This window comes from Dermacentor andersoni, chromosome 6 (genome assembly GCF_023375885.2).
Source record: "Dermacentor andersoni chromosome 6, qqDerAnde1_hic_scaffold, whole genome shotgun sequence".
Taxonomy (NCBI): Eukaryota; Metazoa; Arthropoda; class Arachnida; order Ixodida; family Ixodidae; genus Dermacentor; species Dermacentor andersoni.
In genome coordinates this window covers 36,433,402-36,452,984 of record NC_092819.1, presented here as the reverse complement: position 1 = coordinate 36,452,984, position 19,583 = coordinate 36,433,402, and the positions used below count along the sequence as shown (strand labels likewise).

Genomic DNA, 19,583 nt, shown 5'->3' with positions numbered 1-19,583 from the left:
CCACAACTCTCCAGCAGCACAATCATTCGGAATAAGAGTCCTCACTTGCATCGGCCCCTCACCTTCGAGATTTCAAAAGTGCTGTTATGCGTTACATTCGAAGAGAAACGGATATTCGATAATTTCACAGCGAAGCTGCAGTATATGGCTAGGATTCCGTGTATTTTTGTTATCCGTGAACAAAAACTATCACCATCAATGGCTCATACCCCTGTGAGCATTCATGCTCCTGTAAGCAAGCAAAATATGCAATGGCTCCTAGCCCCGTAAGGCAGAGGCTACAAGCACTTAGCAAAGTGAAGCGAACAGTGCTTCAGTTATTTCTAATCACGCATACAACATACAGAACAGCATGACGAAAACTGTCGTCATCAGTAGCTCATACCCCCGTAAGCAAGCAAAAAAAAAAATGCAATGACTCATAGTCCTGCAAGATTCATGGCTACTCGCTTTGCGTGAATTAGCTGCCATGACACTACCCCTGTTGTCGTTGCCGGTGATTTCAATGTGGATGTGTCGGTACCGAAAAGGTAGCGGTTTATGCGTTCCGTGGTGCAGACATATCACTTGCGATGCCACACCAATATCCGGCCCAACCGACGACCCAGCGGCGCACGTGCATCGATTTGACATTATCAAAGAATGTGATTGCGGTTGCGAGTAAAATAATGACCACCGATCAAGACAATAAATAAGTGTGCGTACCTTTTGTCACGTGGGCCACCCATCAAGACAATAAATGAGTTCGTACGTTTGTTCAAAATTACGCGTCACCTCCGTGTCATGTGCTCAACAGCTTCGCTAGTCAACCACCTTCACAGAGTGGAATGGCTCAAGATTTTTGTCGGTGCATTCTGAAGTCGCATACGATCTGAATAGCAAATACCATTCTATTAGACTGTATGTTTCTACTTCATTTCGCCTGCTGACACTTTGAAGGGGATTGCCTGACAAGCTATGGAGATTACTTCGGTAACGACTTCCCGGTCTCCCCGATTCAGTCTGAGTACATAGGCAACATCTTTTCCCTAACACTGCTTTGATTTCTTTTTCTCGGAAAGTTGATTGGTTCAACTGGGGCTGCAGTGCACCTTTTAAAAGAAACATGCTTATTGCGGTCGGAAGTTTTCACTTTTTGAATCAGTGCATTTAGAATATTCGATAATTTTTCTCTACGTATATGTCGTGGATATATATTATGTACCCTTAGATTTACCTTAAAGTCCATTTTTCGTTTGCATCTTTTCGCGCCAAGCCTTGTTTATTTCACTATAATATTGTTTTCTTTGATCAGTGTCCCTGATCAATATTCCACCAATAAGAAGCGCGCGTAAAATGGCACGATATCAATAAAAGTTTCTTATGTAGCTTCGTGTTGCAGGTAGGCGACTTCTGTGGCAAAAATTACATGTTACTTTCAGAAAACAATGCTAAAAATAGCAGTTCACCTGGCTATAACTACAATTGGTACAGGTCGCCAAGAGTCGTGGGCGCACCAAAGCAAGTAAAGCCATAACAAAATTTACTGTACAGACTTTCTGCGAGAAAAACGGCGTCCGCCAGCGTCCGCGCAACGAACGCGCGCTCGCTAGCAGACGACGCATTTGACAACGAAAATTGAAGACGTCATGTTGTTTAGCCCATGCCTCAAATATGTATACATAGTAAAAAGAGGTCAATATAAATTTGTAGTTGAAATAAAGCACCATTATAAGAGCGTATGCGCGCAATCGGCACAGAGGCGTGTGTGTGTACGAAGGCTTCCTAACTCTAGTTCGCTCGCAGCGCTCTCGCACAAGTCTTCCACACGCGGCGCCTCAGAGGAAAAGCGCCGTGCGGTGTACGCTACCATTGTCTATAACCTAATCTTAGTTCTAATTTTTTTTTTTTTTGCTAGCGCCCTCTCACAGTCGCATACTTTAGTTTACAACGCCACCACTACATTTATTTTCGTTGCACTGTGAAAGGTGCAGTTTCTCTTCTTAAATTATGTGGCTCTAGGGGCTCCGCCTTCGCTCCCTCCAACGTTTCCACGGTTTCCACAGCTACAACAGCGTGCCGCCGACGCCTTGCTTCCTTTCCGTACTTCTTTCGCCTGCTCTTTACGTAAATTGCAAGTGTGTTACCGTGTTGCTTTTCGCACGTAGCGCTCTCAGTAGACGAAATGTGTTACCCACGGAGCGTGCGTGCCTGACATGTGCTATCTTTCCTGCTCACGTGGTACCCGGTTTGCTTCGGATGTTTGGATCGCCGTTCGCTTATCCCGCCAACCGTCAGAGAGCTACCTCGGCTACCTCATGTGCTTGACAGAAGCTCCAAAGCACAGCCAGCGCACTGTTTAGAAGGTGAACTTGCACTTTTCGTTCCAGCTACTGCTCGGTGTCTTGCTTTGCTGAAGTAGCGATTAATGCGATTAGCAATAGTTTTCGCTTTTAAACTTAAGCGCAAACGGTGTATTTCGCGTGGTGGTGCGACATCAAGGCCACGAAAATAGCCGTCGTCCGTACCGGGAAAACTTACTCATCACGTGACTCCGTTTTCAATATATTTGTTCGAGGGGAAAAAATTTTTTTTTTTTTTTTTTTTTTTCACGCTCTGCTACCTTGCGCATTGAGGCAGTTTTGAAAAACGGGCGTACGTTTGCGACATTTTGCAAGACTCAGATTGTGAATGCGAGTTTCTTTACACTCCATTTCAAGTACAACTTGGTGCATCCGATAATGTTTCGAAACAACCTGTTTCTGTTTCTGTTCGTTTTTATGTGATCTTGCGTCGTAGTTTTCTTTCGCTTTTTTTTTTTTTTTCTTGTACTACGTAATCGTGCCCGCAGGGCAACTTTGCCTCAACGCATGTGTGATGAGCGCTGTTCATCGCGTTCAAACCGGTTAGAACGCACCTACATACTTTAGCTTTATTTATGAAAGAAACCATACGGTGTATTTTGGTTGCTGCTTTTGTGCAAAGCTTTGGTCAGCGTATACGGGTCAGCTTTATCATGAGTGCGTGCTTTCGGCACCTTGAAAACTTGCTCTCTCAAGACTTCAAAGGAGGGTGTGCCGATAAAAGATAAACACGTTGAAACGCCCAATACCGCGTGGACTCAACTTTCAGATATCTTCTTTTCTTGATAGCGCCAACCCGTCGATATTTAGTCTGGAAGCTGACATTACCCGCTTAGTTCTTTTCCTGTGAAAGAGGAACTAAAAAACCGTCTGTAAGCCATTAGGCACATAAAAAAAAAAAATCAGCACAGAAACGGGAAAGAACATAAGAAAACGGCGCGTATCGATCGTCGTTATAGGTTCTGCTCCGCATTTTTGACAGATTCCTTAAAAATTCACTTTTCTCACAGCTGAAGTGCGTCATGTTATGGCGCAGAAAAAAATTTTGTCGTTACTATTGGACTTGTCAAACTATTTTTGATTCAATATTGTGCTAAGAACGAAAGAAAACATTTATTTTTGGTGATGCTTTGTCCACATCACCACTTGTGCTAAGAAATCTCCAAGGAAAAAATTTTGATCAAAGTAGTCGCTGCAAGTTTTTGCTGCAATTAAAGGTAACCTTACAAGTTATATAATATTTTGTGAGCATGGCTTGATCTTTCAGCAACTGTGCTCGCGCATGGCACATCGCAGTTAAGTGAATATGGCATACATTGTCATATTGCCATGTATCTTTATGTATTGTATTGTACCATGCTCTATGATTCTCATCGCAAGGACTTGTAACATGAAACCAGATTCTGCATTACTGCACAACATTCAATGCCATCCTAAGAGAGCAAATCACATTAATAAGGAACTCGAAAAATGTTGTGCTATATAAACTGTTTAAGAACATGGTGAATAATTTAATCATGCTGGCACTATCAGGTGGAATCGCAGGGAAATTGAAGGCAGTTATTTGGCCTGAAGAGTTTAGGAGACATCTGTACAAATGGGGAGATATAATATAGTTGATTAAAAGGCAGGAAGACGTACAGATAGATATATAGAATGGTAAGCACAGTGATAAGTTTTTCATGTCAATTCACCTGTTGCTGACATATGTTGTTGATCAGACTTGGAGCAGATGAGAAAGAATACGAGTGCAAGTTGTTTCTTGCTTATGTTTTTTTTTTTACATTGCATAGGAGCGCTTTGTGTATGCAGTATCAATGCAGCATTACATAGTAAAGAATCGTCATGGCACCCTTCTGCCTCCAGTTCAAATGCAACTGATGACATGACCGAAAACCAACCTTGAAAATTTTCAACAGTGCTTGCAACAGCATGACATTACTGCAACCAGAAGAAGCAGCTCACTGTTGTTAGACGACTTTAATGCATCAATGATCAATGCTAATAGGTTTTCTGCTTCTGGTTGGCAGTTTCCCTTCATGTGACTGTGTGCACATAAATGTTTAGGCACAATTCTAAGGTAGAAGCTTTTCAAACTAATAGTTGTCATGCAACCATTCATCTCTTCACAAGTTGTTCACTTAACCTCCTTATCAAATTTATATCCTTTGAGAAGGAAAGCTGTGCAAAAACTGAACATCCTGTTGGGGCCATAACTAAGACCATTTTATATTTCACTATACAGGGGTTAGGTTTTAGTTGCCTTGTACATCATTTGCATCCTACAACAAAGGCAAAAAGTGAAATGATGAAACTTTAAAATGATAATGCCACTTATCATTAAAATTTGTCATCAAGATGGCTTGCTGAAGACAGGAGTAATATTAAGCACTCAAACAGCACTGAAGTGATCGTGCAGTATGTAAGCTGTCATGAAGAAGGGTTTGTCCTTGCATAATAGTAGGCACTCTCCAGAAATGTCTGCTGCTTGTATGTAAAATGGTCGCTGCAGCTCCACTTCAGAACAGCGAGCATAGTCCTTGGCTATGTTGCAAGATAACACACTTACATGGCATGCAAAGCAGACTTTTCAATTACCCCTATGTGCAGTAGTGCCAGAGAAGATAAAATCGTTGTTGTAGATAGCATGCCATCACATGTTTTGCTCCTCTGCTTAGAATACAAGGCACTTCATCTTTTCTCATGCATGAATAATCTCACAGTAGGTAGTTTCAGCATAGCATGAATGTGCCAATGTAAACATCTCGAAGTGACTGAGGACTTGCCAGAAACAGCAGTAATAGTAGCAACATCTAGAGATGCTGTGAAAAACTACAACATGCTAGACCGTTAAAAAGTTATAGAAACAGCATGCTAGAAAATTTGCAAAATTAGCTTCATGGTGATTGTGGCACTATTGACGACATGTCTACATGAGTAGTTGAGTGGAACACAGGTGCAATTTCTGTGCACTGTAGTGAAAGACGGTGTCATATGGGGTCACCATCGGCATTGTTCCTCACATCTACATCTTCCAGTACAAATCTACCGCTGTAAGTCTATGCTTTGGTAAAGCTGTCTATTACTATGTGGAAAAGTGGTTTTCCATAATATCATTCTTTTTTTGGAATGGTACCGCCGTTTTCTGTTAGTCGACATCTGTTAGTGAGACATTAAAATGTACCTTATCATCTGTAGCACATAACCATCTCTTGGGTGCCCTGCTTTGGCAAGGTTTTGCCAAGAAATTATTTTACAGTATGTTTGCACTCCAATATCCAGGCATGCAGTCTGCTTATGAACATGAAAGAGTGCACTGTCTTATCAATGTATCATCCAGTGCTATTAGAAGTGACACGTTTTTGATAACAAGTGAAAAGAATCATGGAACAAAATGCATTGAGAAGAAAGGGTCCATCGCAAGGATACTTGATCATGCACTGAGGGAGTTTTAAGTGACTGGAGGGAAAGAACGCCATGGGCATATAACACTGCTGATGCTTGGAGCTGAAATTTTTTTATTGGTTTGGGGGGCTGCAGGTTCACTTTATGCAAGTTATTCAGTAACACTCAATTTGGTCGAATAATGACCTTTTATGCTCCACACAGTGTGACAGGACATTACAACAGTGTTATCATATCTATCAGGTTGTTCAAGTTTACATGTAAAGCAAATTGAACCTCATTTATCGATTCGCCAGTGTTAAGCATTTAATGATGCCAGCTATAGGTTTCATTCAAAAATTTTTTTATTTAATGCTGGGATGTTATGCACCAAAAACGCAATATGATTATGAGGCGCGCTAGTGGGTGACTCCAGATTAATTTTGACCCCAGAGGTTATTTAGCATGTGCCTAAATCGAACTACACGAGCATTTTTGCATTCCACTCCCATTGAAATGCAGCTGCTGTGGCAGGGATTTTTTTTTTTTTAGACGAAACCCAATTGCCATCGTCCATGCCCTAATCAGTGTCATCATTTTAGTACCTATTTATTTTACGCCATTTACAGCGACAGTTTTTAGGCCTTTTTACAGCCATGTCACATTACCATGATGAATCCACTGTCCACTGCGTTCACAATATATTGTCAAAATTACCTTTTGGCATGGCGCTCTTTGGCCATTCTTGGCCCTTGTGCCATTAAACACCACATATCATCATACCCACAACCTTGAGCTTGGCAGCGCAATGCCATAGCCACTGAGGTACTGTTGTGGTTCCCTACGTCACTTTATGAGGCACTCTCTTTGGGCATTTCACTCTGTGCAGTTGACAATTTCAGCAGCATCTGTTCTTTTCTTTGATTGATTTGTTGGAGGTGACAATTTTCTCCAGAGTTCAGCATGTAGACTGCTGAAGGGCCACAATTCCTGACCAACATTGCCCCAAGTTAAGACTGTTAACACCTTCAAGGCTGTGGTATATGTGCATTAACATTCCATAAAAGTAAACAGAAGGACAGCTAAAGCTATTAGTTCAGCTGCTAGAGTGCTGTGTATGGCATGCCTGGGCTGTAGGTCCAGTTTATATATTCAATGCATATTTTATTTTTAATACTGCTACAGCAATTAAGGGTTCTCTACATCGAGCTGAAAGTGGTTTGCTCTATCTACCTCTCTGTTCCATTACATTGCAGTGTCGTTGTGCCATGATCCACGCATTAGTTAACATATGATAGAGACACCATATGCAAAATTTTATTGCAACAGTTCAAATCTCAAAACAGGGCCTATTCCACTCCACTAAAGCGTGCTTTGTTGAGCTGCGTATGTCATCATGTTGTCTTCGTACTGTCATCGTGTCACCAGTGTTGGACATTGCATGCAACATTTTACTGTAACAGCATTTAAGATCTTAAAAAAAGGTTTACTCCCGCCATCCATTCTTTTATCCTATGGCATGTGTTGCTGTGCCATCATGCTGCTACCATCATCGTCATCATGTTGTACTCAAGCTTCCACCACTGTCATTTTCAGTGTGTTATCATGCATACTGTTTGGCAGTTTGCATTGGATTATAGATGCATTATGCAATGTTGGTGGCATTGGACAGAGTTTGAGGGAGTCACTGCTATCGCATAAAAATATTTCAGAGCTGGAGTAATCACTGAAATGTGCTGATTTATTTTATGCCATTTGTAGTCCACAAATTTGAACTTCATCTTTACCTGAGCTTTTCTCGTTGCCAATACAATCTGTCTGTTTCATTTTGCTTTCATTATGTGCTTCCCTAGATGTGTGTTCTCACTTTTTCTAGTGTCTTCAACCATACACATATAATACCAGAGTACCCGCCGTGGTTGCTCACTGGCTATGGTGTTGGGCTGCTGAGCACGAGGTCGCGGGATCGAATCCCGGCCACGGCGGCCGCATTTTGATGGGGGCGAAATGCGAAAACACCCGTGTACTTAGATGTAGGTGCACGTTAAAGAACCCCAGGTGGTCGAAATTCCCGGAGCCCTCCACTAATGCGTGCCTCATAATCAGAAAGTGGTTTTGGCACGTAAAACCCCATAATTTAATTTTAATAATACCTGAGTGGTCACAAATATTCATGAGTGTTGGCAGTTTGTAAGCTATACTGACAGCTTTCTTTTAAAGATCACCTCATGGACGCAGCACAATTCTGCCAGTTCAGCATATTACTAACAGAGGCAGACATTACACATGCAGCAAATTACAATACACAATTATATAACCAATCAATCAAATTATTCTTCGGAATTAATACTTAAAGGCACATATTGTGACTGTGGAATTGATGTGAGAGAGGACTCTAGGCATGTTCACATAGCAGTCACATTACCTTTGTTTCAAGATATCCATATATAAACTATAGTGTAGTGTGAAGAGACTACAATTTATTTTGAAATACCTTCACATTGCACATATAATTTTGCATAGAAACCTTCCTTGTGAATTGTGTGAATTGACTGTGGAACATCAATACATTTCATGAAATATTTTAGAGTAAGAGATCTTGAAAGTGGTGCCAGTCAGGTCTTTCAGAAGGGACATATCACAAACACTGGCCAGATTCGCTTCTGCAGTTGCAAAATGGGCCCTAAAGTCATTAACAACCTAATAAGTGGAACTTTGAGAATTCGCTAATTGCAATTTGTGACTCAAAGTGGAAGCGATGTCGCACTCTACAAGTTATCCATCTGAAGAGGTGACCTTTCACCATCTGCCACATACAGTTCTTTGTAAGTGTAGTCAAAATAAATTATGGAAGTGCACAATGCACTTGTGAGGTCTAGTCTGTGTTGTATGCAGAAAATTGCTAGCACTTGTTTGTATTGTACTACACTGAATGGGAGCATTTAGTCTGTGGAACTATTTGGTCTATATGGTGCAGGCATTTAGCATTCTATGTGAACAAAAATTGTGGGAGTGTCCAGGGTTCTTTGTCTACAAGAAAGATGTCGAAACAGCTAGCCCATTAACCTTTCATTCTGTATTCAAGCATTGCCATCCTTCCCTATTTACAGGTCCCCTGGAGCAGGGGACGGAAGTGCGGAAGAGAGTGAGCAGTTAGTAGAGACCATCTGCAACGGAGGCTCAACAACACACGAAGCCATGCTCAAAGAGGAGAAAGTTGAGCTGACCAGCATCTTTGGGGCATATGGTCCATTCCAACGGATCGTGTTCCTCTTTGCTGTCACAATCAGCATGTTTGGGGCATACCACAACCTCATTATCACTGCTGTGGCACCAAAGATTGACCACTGGTGTGCAAGGCCTGCTGGCCATGGCTATGAAAACATGACAGATGAGGAGTGGAAGGAGCTGGCAATTCCCAAGGAGACAAGACAAGGTGTCGAGCGCTACAGCCAGTGCCAGAGGTACGATTTTGAAACCAATGCCACGGTGAGCTGCAACTCCTGGGAGTATGACCGCTCTATTTACAAGAACACCATTGTCGATCAGGTGAGCATTTTGCTTGAAAGGAAACTAGTTCATAGAAGTGAGCAGTAAGAAAGTTTTGCTTCAATGGAGAAAGAAGTGCACTGGCGGAATAAACTCCCCATTTGTATAGTACAGCAGAAAAAAATATAAGCACAAGTTAACAGTGATTGGAGCAGTAAAATTGCCACATGCGACACTGCAGCTGGCGACTAGCTGATAATAAGAGTCGCGAAATGTTTCCATTCGTCACACTCAAAGGTAGTTCAGTAGATAGTTGCAGCTTCAAAGAGATTATTTTTTGCTTTTAGGGCCGGTCAGCATACCAAAGTGAAACCAAAAGATTGTAATATGGATTCGTGATTGCTCGCATGCTGTAGTAGATAACTGCCAACCTCCCCTGTGCTGCGAACATAACAGCTCAATGACCTTGCTGCTAGCCTATTACTGCACTACAGTGCTGTGCATTTCAATTTCACTGCCCTGGCCGCTGGTCACATGTGCTAATCTTTTTCCATTGTACCTATGCCAGCAGGCAATAAGATAATATCGCACAAACGAAAGCACTGAGAAAGACAAATGTTTGGGGGTGACCACAGAGGCAGATTTGTAGGTGGGCTACTGCTGGCATAAAAAACACTTGCTTGGCAGTCATAGCAGCCATAGCAGTGGTCTGATGAATGGAGAAGTGTCCTTTCAGCCACTACATATTGCAAAATGTCCTCTAGTTTTTGAGTATTTGTAACATTATCTAGTCATTTCAGAGAGTTCCTTTTTCTCATAATACAGCTTTGCTTTGTATCTGCTGCAGCTCTTCAATTGGCTTTGACTTCATTTCATCTGCCAGAGTGCTCCTGTGCTGCAGTTTCGTGCAGCATATATGTTAAAGCTACCCATTGTTGCACTTGTTGAAACATGTGTGCTGCAGAATCCAAAACCCTCTTTCATAGAAAGATGTAGAGGTCAGCCTTGGAAGTGCTGACATGTAATTCACACGGGTACCACTAGCAGTAAAGTACCATTGCTGGAAACAAGAAAATGTGCCTCTTTCAACCCAGTAGCAGTTGTGTTCGTGTGCATTTAGGTAACAGTAGCTTAAGATTGTTTGTTACCCCAGATTTGCTGATTTGGACAACAGCTCCACACCTATATTAGATTGTTAAGAGGAAGATTTAGCTCAGGCACTCCTATCTAAATATATGTAAAAGTAGTATTCGTTTTTCTCGACAACCACTGCAGCAAATTTGATGAGGTTTGTTGCATTTAAAATAAAAACTTAAGATCTAGTGACTGTTGGCTTCAAATTTTTTTTTATTTAGGTCGTTAATTTTTTATAAAAAATTAGCAAAAATTGAAAATTTTAAGGAAATGCAACTATCGAGTTTACAGCTCTGTAACTCAGCAAGGAAAAATGATATCACAATTTTATGAATTGCATCTGATAGTACATCTAAAGCGGACAAAATTGATATGTTACACAGGAATCTAGAAAAAATCAGTAATATGGAAATACAGGTTTTGCAGAACCCCTGTACACAATGTAACAAATTCACGTAAGATATAAATTTACATATATAATTTGTCCACTTTGCGTGATCTAATGGATGCCATTTACAGAATCGTGATATCTGTTATTGATGCAGAGCTATTAATTTGTAAACTTCGTGCTTCTATATTCTTCAAACTTTCGAATTTTTGAATATCTTTTTAACAAAATTCAGGCCTTCAATCGAAATTTTGCTTCCAACAATCACTAGAATTTAACTTTCTCTTTCAAATGCAATAAATTACATTAACATCGGTCCAGGGGTTATCTAAGAAATACGTTTTTGCATTTTACATGTACTTGAATAGGTCGCGTCGGAGTTGGGCCCAAGCTAAAGCTTCCTCTTAATAGCAGAAATTGGCACATAGTTCATGCATGTTGTGCATACTAGTGCAGTGAAGGCCAAAACTGCACTTTGCGAGCCACGCTTGTTTCTTCTTGCGTCTGCTTATGGCTCGTTGCCAGCTGTTCTGCCACGAATAGACAGTTCATATTGATCTAAGTAGCGACTAGGCGTTTCTACGAAAAAGATAAACAATTTTTTAAATGTTGCTTGTGCCAGACAGCACAATTCTTGTCCTTAAGCTGGTCTACTTGAAAAGGTGGATATTACTTGCAAAATAAATCAAAATACATGTCAAGTAATTAACAAAACTTCACTAGTGAAGTTTTAGCTAATTACCTTATTGCAATTGCAATTACCTTATTACGTGTTGCAATTTACAAATTGTAGCCAGTGAGACTGCAAGGCATATCCACTTGGAAGGAATTCTGTGGATGTCTGGAATCGATTATGCTCGGATGACTGGCTTCAAATACTGCATTAGACTCGATTATCTTGACTCTGTGCCAAGCATGCTGTCTTGAACCAGTTGCAGTAATGCCGTTTCTTATAGACGCCGGCGTGTCTGGTGCCGAATTGTCATGTTATCCTGGCTGATGCATGCTTTCATATTCTTTTTAGTGTAGAAGGCCCCGATACGACATCCACGCATTGCTGCACTTTTATCCCAAATAGGCAACCATATCAACTTCTCCAACTAACACTATTATAGTGTAGTAAGTTTTACGGCAAAGCTGTGTATGGGAGTTCCATAAAATCTTTGTACGGTGGCGACAGTGCATGGCAGGGTGTCTGGTACCGAGGGTCCAGAGGTACATTACAGAGCGGAGCAAGCACAGCTTACAGGAAAATGGGTCTGACGTACCAGAAAGTGTAGAAGTGCTAAATGGGTATAGGGAAGCATTTGAAATGACTTGTGCTTAGCAAAGGAATTGCATCGGATATAGCAAAGCATTTGCAAAATCTTTGGTAGATTTCTGGCATTGGCAAAACAGACGCCTAGGACTTCTGAAAGGTTTGAGAACTCCATTATACAGCTTTTCCGTCTTTGATGTACAAGTTGCTCGGATTTGCATACATCTGTGCAGGCTTTTTCTCTTTCTTCTACGTCAGCAGAGAACACATTGCATTTTGCACAAATAGATCGGTAGTTAATGTCTGTTGTTTTTCAGTAGTATTCAGAACGCCTTTTGCTTCTGCACAGGTGTCTGAACTGCAGTCATGTTGCTTATTGTGCGCTAATAGAGGAATGTGTTTGCTGTTGCGTCATTTTTGTTACCTCTCTTAATTTTGGATATTTGGATTTTAAAAATTGTTATGCTTTTGCAATGAAAGGCATGTGACAGCATTCTTTTTTTTTGTTGTTCAGTTAACATGCATTTCCCAGTCATCTATTAAACTATTGAAAGTCTCATTGTGAGAGGATCATTACTTTTGCTACAGATGTTTTAGCCATCTTTCAGCAGTAGTGTGATGCAGTGCATGATTTTGGCTGTTGCATGGTGCAACCTCACCACTGCATCTGTGAAAGAGCACATGGCAATTTGTCCGCCTTATTGCCAAGTAAAATACTTTCTTAGTTCACTGCCCTCGCTGCATGCTGTAAATCTGGGTTCGTTCTTGTTTCGTACGTTCAGTTGTACATGCCACATTGACAATCGCATGCGACTTCAGTGCTGCATATAAATTTTTACAACTAAGTATGTATGAGTGATAGCAGAGTGTGCCTTTAGCTAGGTCTGTGAAAGTTGGTCTGGTATGCTCAGTGTCGAAAGTATGCACACGACTTTCAGTATGAGGGAGCCAGGCTTAAAATAATTATGTTGAGTTCATGTGGCACTCACCCTATAAACTTTTGTAGCAGTTGATCTCAAACAGGGACTGGAAGGTATTTGCGAAGTCAACAGAGCCACTGCTGCTAAGGAATCTTTATCCCTTTACAACTGGATTAAAAAGTGACTGTCACCCAATAAATAACTGTCATATAGTAATTACTAAAGCTATTTCATCTACACACCATCACCACATCTGCAAAGCAGCGCCAACCCTTGAAGTGAGTGGTAGCTAACATGGTCGGCAAAAGCCTGTATCCAGTGGCTTTAGTGATTGTGATTCTTTTACTGTCGTTTAAGTATCCAGTGTTGCCCAGTGTAGTGGAACTAGAAATAAGTTTTTTCAGATTGCTCCTTCATGTACATAATTAAAACAGGTCTGATTCATGGTCAGAATCACCTGCAGTGCCTGTCTCATCAGAAGTGGTCGGCCACACCATCCCTGACTCTTAACATTTGCCCCTGGTTTCTCTGGTAGTTATCTGTGGCATTTATTCTATAGAACCACTCTTCAAGGTTGCACAGGAACGAGAAGTGCTGTGGCAATGCTGCTACACACACCAGCAACTGCTTAGCATGTGTGAATCTTGACCTGCATGCATCTGACAGATGCCATAGGTGCCTGTTCTGAATATTTGCTTGATAGCACTAGTGCTATGCACTGCTGCGTTGTAGGCATGCCCTGGAGCACAGCAGCCCTGCATATCTCTGCTGACTGGCACTGTGCTTCCATGTGTTCACTTTGTGAAAGTGCATGTCGTGGCGATGGTATCACGCAGTGGGATCTCGTGTGTTCAAGCAGCTGGCTTATCTCTCTCAGCCAATCTGTGTACATGGCAGGCTACATGACATCCATGATCATTTTTGGACAACTCTCTGACAGGTGAAGAACCTACCTTGCCTTGTGCCTTGTAAATGTTCACAGTGTTTTACTTCCTGAAGGCTCGGGGAAATGGTTCTAGGTGTTTCTTTGACGAGCACATTAATTGCAGCTCTTAAATGCTGCAGCGAAGAAACTCTTCTCAAGTGCATGTTTTTCTCAGTGGCACGTGCAGTTTTCATTAATTTTGCATGCAAGGACAGAGTATACTTTGCTCAAGGTATATTTCTAAAGCGACCTGTCTGCTGATCTTGCCCAGATGCAACCACTAGAATTGCGATATCAGAGATACACAGTTCTAACTCGAAAGGGCTTCTGTACTTTCATCCAAATATGTAAGTCACTTTGCCTTGATTAACAATAACTTGAGTGCTGATTTCTTTCTTTCTTGTGTTTGAACTCTTGCGATGTATGATGAATGAGCAACACAATGTTTTATTTATTTATTTATTTATTTATTTATTTATTTATTTATTTATTTATTTATTTATTTATTTATACATACTGCAGCCCGTTAGGGCTATGGCAGGAGTGGGTGTACATGCGAGGAAAACTGATTATGATATGCAGAAACAAGAACATAGAAATATAAAAATGTGAAGGAACTATACATCAGCAATAGCATTTAAAAATTGAGAAATGGATAACAAATGAACTTCATTTGGCAAGTAACAAATTCCAGTGTTCAATCATGCGGGGGAAGAAACTGTATTTGAAAGTGTTAGTGCGTGGATGGAGTGGTCTGATATCAGAGGCATGATAAGCTCTAGTTGAAGTCGGGCAAGCAGGCATTTAAGGGAGGGATCTGATAGGTGACAAAGAGAGTTCTTATAAGAATAGAAAATCTTCAGAGATATTATTTGCCGCCGTCTAGAAAGAAACTGTAGGTTTAATTCCGCAAGAGCAGCTGACGGTGAAAAGTCTCGGTCGAAGCGACAGTAAACAAAACGAACAGCCTTCCTCTGGACCGACTCAATACAATTAATTTCACATTGTTTATGTGGGTTCCATACGGAGGAAGCATATTCTAAAATTCGGCGAATCAGTGTTTTGTATGCTACTAATTTAGTTTCCCTCGGAGCAGCAGACGTCCGGCAGATGTAACCAAGTTTTTTTAACGCTTTACTACAAATGTAATCTATATGTTTAGACCAAGACAAGGTGGGTGTAAAAATGACGCCTAAATATTTGTCTTGAAAAACTCGTGTTAGTGGTACACCGTTGCATATATCATCATAACATACGGGCATGTGTCTGTTAGTGAAAGACATAATAGCTTTATCAAAATTTATGCTCATTTTCCAAGTAGCACACCAGTCACAAAATGAAACAAAGGCATCTTTAAGGCGCTGATGATCAGCGAGTGAGTAAACTGGGCTGTACATAACACAATCATCTGCATAGAGGCGTATCGTTGAAGTAACATGGTCTGGAAGGTCGTTAATAAACAATAAGAATGGTAGAGGGCAAAGTATGGATCCCTGTGGGACTCCTGAGGTGACGTCGACTACAGACGAATCCGCAGAATCGTAGCATACGAATTGGGAACGCAAAGAAAGGAAACTGGAAATCCAAGACACCAATACTTGGCATTCTTGACTTGGCATTCTGCTTATCTGCTTTAGATCAGAGACATGCAAGAGTTAAAAAGCTGATGCAGTAATTTGCCAAGCAGCAGCATCAATAAGCACTTCATTACTGTGCTGTGCAGTTTCTTTTATACAGCTTCAACAGCAAAATGTAGCTCCCTTGACCTTCTTACTTGCACTAATTTTTTTTTGTATTTGTTGCTCTAGCAGTAAACGATTGGGTGTTCTGCTAGGAGGTTAATGATGTGCTCAAATTATTTTGAAGGACATTTGATAACTGTGTGCACACATTAAGTGCTTTTGCTACGTTAGCATGACCTTGTTTTCTTGCTTGCTTTGCCCCAGTTCTTCTGAATTGAAAATCTCTTGTTTTGAAGTTCAGAACCACTCTGTTCCTGGCAACATGCGTGTGGACATACCGGCGAGTCACTTTTATACAAAATGTGTGACCTGATGTCTGGCACATTTACAGGGTGGGAAGACGCACAGTGATCTGCATTGCCCTTTCCATTCTGCTCGCTGCTGGCTTCTCAACACTCCTCTCCCGGACCTTCATCACCTTCATTTCCCTGCGCTATTTCGTCTCGCTTGGCGTTTCTGGAGTGGGCGCCACATCGTTCGTTCTGTGTAAGTGTGCCAGCATTTCATGGCTTGAATCTGAAAAATTGCACTTCCATGACCATATTGCACGAACGACCAGGCATTGGTGTCCAGCATGGGCGAACATATTTGCTCGTTATCCGGTCGCGGTGAGTCGGACTTCCCCGATTTGTCGCGCGCCCATCGGCATGTTTTGTGGATAGCAACTCGGCTAGCCGGCATCAATCTATGAAAGGTACAATAAATGCCCTTGTGATTGTTTGCACTACTGTGTTGTCGTTCCTTTGTCCCAAGAGCACAGGTGAGAATCCCACAAGTGTGACTCGTAGTGTAAGCGTCAGTGGCAGTGTATGACGGCATACATGCAGCTGTTCATTAATAATTTCAGAGCTACACATACATCAGGGATCAGCAGCGTTTGTAAATGTTTAAAGTACAGCGCAAATAGTGCACAGCCCCAGTTTCAATATACATTACTCCAAACCTGCAGAGGAATGCATTGGCAATCCTGATACCATTTTCACACAAAGCCTTCCTTAAGTGCTGTGGAAAAAAGCTATGTGGAACACTGACGCATGTTTTGCTGATCTTGGGTAAATATCTCGAAATTGGTGCTAGTTGCAATTGAGACTCCCTACAAGCTGGATAGGCCAATGACTGGCTACAATTCTACAATTGCTACATGTGTCCTAGCACAAGTAAATTAAATGTGAATTAGTCACACTGAGTAACTCTTACTGAGTTACTCAGTGATTATCACAGATTTACTGACACCGACCACAGTTGATTATGCACTTCCAATGCAAACACATTGTCTTCTCTGCAGGCCATTATCTAGAAAACTGGATTAAACATTTTAAAAGAAGTGTTGTGATGTCCAGTGTGCTGAAAAATATTTACCCTGTTTATACATGCTCAGCTGTACAAGCGCATGCTAGTTAGATGCAACCATTAAATCTAAAGTAGCAAAATATGTAAGGTAGACGGAACATACTCCTTTGCTGAATTACATTCATTGCAATAATATGTTTTGTTATGAGAGAAGACATGAAGAGTCTTCGTTTGATGTCATGTTTGGTAGCAGCTGATTCACTTAAATAATATATACCCCCCAACGAATAAATAAAATGCAATAGTATTTTATTAGTATGATATAGCATACAAAAGTATGCAATTAATGCTTGAAATGCAAGTGGCTCAAATGTTTGTCTACGCAAACACAAGATTTTACCCACATATTTTCATAAATATTGTTGTTTTTTTCTTGGCCAGTGGTTGGAAACTTTCCCTGTCTGTTGGTGAGCAACCAACGGGACCTCATGCATGCAATAGCAGTATCTTCGTAGTACTAGAATATGTACTAGTATGGCACCATTAGTACCAATACGGCTACCACATAAAACGACTTCTTCCAATGCAGTGATGGAGGTAACGGGTCCAACCACGCGGTCCTTCTTTGGCCTGGCTTATGAATTCGGCTGGGCCACAGGCTACCTGGTGCTGGCACTGGTTGCCTACCTCATCAAAAACTGGTTCTATGTCCAGCTGGTGGCTATGATAGGGGCACTTGTACTCATCATCGGCTACTGGTGAGCTGGCCTCCCGGGCAAGCCTTAGAGTTCCTTGTGTTTACCCACTTAAATGGCTTAGTAAGTGTGGTGCTCTGCTGCTTCAGTGCAAGATTCCAATTTGGAATCCCAGCTGCAGTTTCATTATAAAGAGGGTGGCATGGAAAAACACTCTTATGTTAAATAAATTAATTCTACGAGACTGCAAGACAGAAGGAGTGTCATGAAATGAAAAAATCTTCATCTACTAGAGAATAGCAAGAAGCTACGAGGGAAGCTCACATAGGTTTCCTTCGTATGAAAGCTTCACAGTTGAAGAAAAATTTGTTCTCGTCCAGGGATTGTACCAGAGCCAACACTTTTTAGAGGTGGTTGCTCTGCGTTCTGAGCCAACCAGGAGGCTAGCAGTTGGCAGCACAAGGCCAATTAATCTTTCACATCTTTTAAGTGCAGCAAATCTTATTCAAAATAATTCAGCAGTAGCCAAATAAGAGCATTTCAGTGCATTTCAGTGCTTGGCATGTGTTCAGACAAGCTGGGTTAGAGCTAAAGCTTCTCTAGGGAAGACGACTGCTATGTGCTGCAGCCACATCTCCATCCCTTTGCAAGGGGCATAGGTTGTGGCTTTGGAGCCTTGAACGCTTTGTGCAAATGGTCCTGTATGCAGTTATTCACTTGCCTCATATTTGACTGAAGTGCCACAGTTTCTGTTCACCATGGAATTACACAGCCAAACTCAGCCATCCATCATGCCTGGCAATGCCAGTGAGACTCCTCTGCTAGCTTTGCCAGCCCTTGCTCGTGCCAATGCTTCAAGTCAGTTTTATCCTGCCATCTTCACTGGTGGCACCGATTACAATGTGAAAGGTTAGCTGTCATATTACAAACGAGCAAGCACCCATGACAAATGGGACAACACCACAAAGCTATAGTTGTCACCATGAAGCTCAACAACTGTCATCATTTACTTAATGGGTCTCACTAATCTGTGGTTCTGAAACCACAAAGCCTATCTTCACATGTGAGCCACCTTCAAATCTAACCTTACGAAAGACTTTGGCCATCCTACCACGTGCAAGCTTCGCCCAGAACAATGCCTGTAAAGCCTGTCCCAGCAACCTGGTGAGACATTCAACAGGTACACGGAGGACATTGTCAACCTCCGTACACATCTCAATACAACAATGATGGTGACAGACAAGGTACATCACATCATAAAGGGTATTGCCAGCAACACGTTTTGATATGCTCCCGTCCAGGAACACTGGCACTGCTGTCGATCCTTGCCAAATCTTTGATGAGCTCCACAGACGCTTTCTCACGCAGCACCCTTCTGTGCTCAACAAAGCCCGCTTGAGCATTGCCACTGCTCCTGACTTTAAGTCCCTGCTGTCACAAACAGGAGAATCTCTCGCCAACTGTCTGTGCTGTTCCCTGCTACGCACCCACCTTGGTCTTTGGCTCCACACCTTTGGCAGATAGTATGTAATAAGCTCTGCTCTTGGCACAAGGATGGCAGTGCAGCTGCAGCACACAGAATTTGTCTTCACTACACTTCCTCTTAGTTAGGGTGGTTTAGGAAGCTTGCAGGAAGGTCTTTAATAAACTTTTTATGGCTGATAAAACAGCAGTTGTCTTGCACTTTAGCCAAGTGTTAATGCTTTGTTGGCTCAACTGACTTCCATTATATACTCACTACTTGCTTCACTTAAATGGGAAATTATAATTCAATAGGAGCTCTGTAGAAATTGAATAATTGTTCAAGGCATGCTGTATCATATGGTGTCCACATTTATGGCCTCTTCTTCGAGGACATAAAAGTGGACACCATATGAAGATATGACATATGTTATCTATTAAACTGTACGATAAGAAAAACAACCTGAAAATTTATTGCCTGTACAGTGGAACCCCGAGACGACCCGGGTTTTACGACGGATTAGCGCAGTCCCGGCAATGCCCCATAGAAGCAAT

General features: G+C 41.6%; 1 protein-coding gene across 4 annotated transcripts in view; it reads left to right on the top strand.

The window, feature by feature from the left end:
• LOC126521879 (organic cation transporter protein-like) overlaps positions 1-19,583 on the top strand; it is an 84,099-nt gene that overhangs the window by 46,178 nt on the left and 18,338 nt on the right. For 3 of the 4 annotated variants that reach the window (XM_050170604.3, XM_050170608.3, XM_055066159.2), the window contains exons 2-5: positions 8,837-9,275; positions 13,752-13,855; positions 15,914-16,068; positions 17,462-17,630. In XM_050170604.3, the coding sequence (XP_050026561.1) occupies positions 8,837-9,275; positions 13,752-13,855; positions 15,914-16,068; positions 17,462-17,630 (867 nt within the window). Of the gene's footprint in view, positions 1-1,892; positions 2,346-8,836; positions 9,276-13,751; positions 13,856-15,913; positions 16,069-17,461; positions 17,631-19,583 lie in introns of those variants that run through there. The other variant, XM_055066160.2, reaches the window with a different exon arrangement.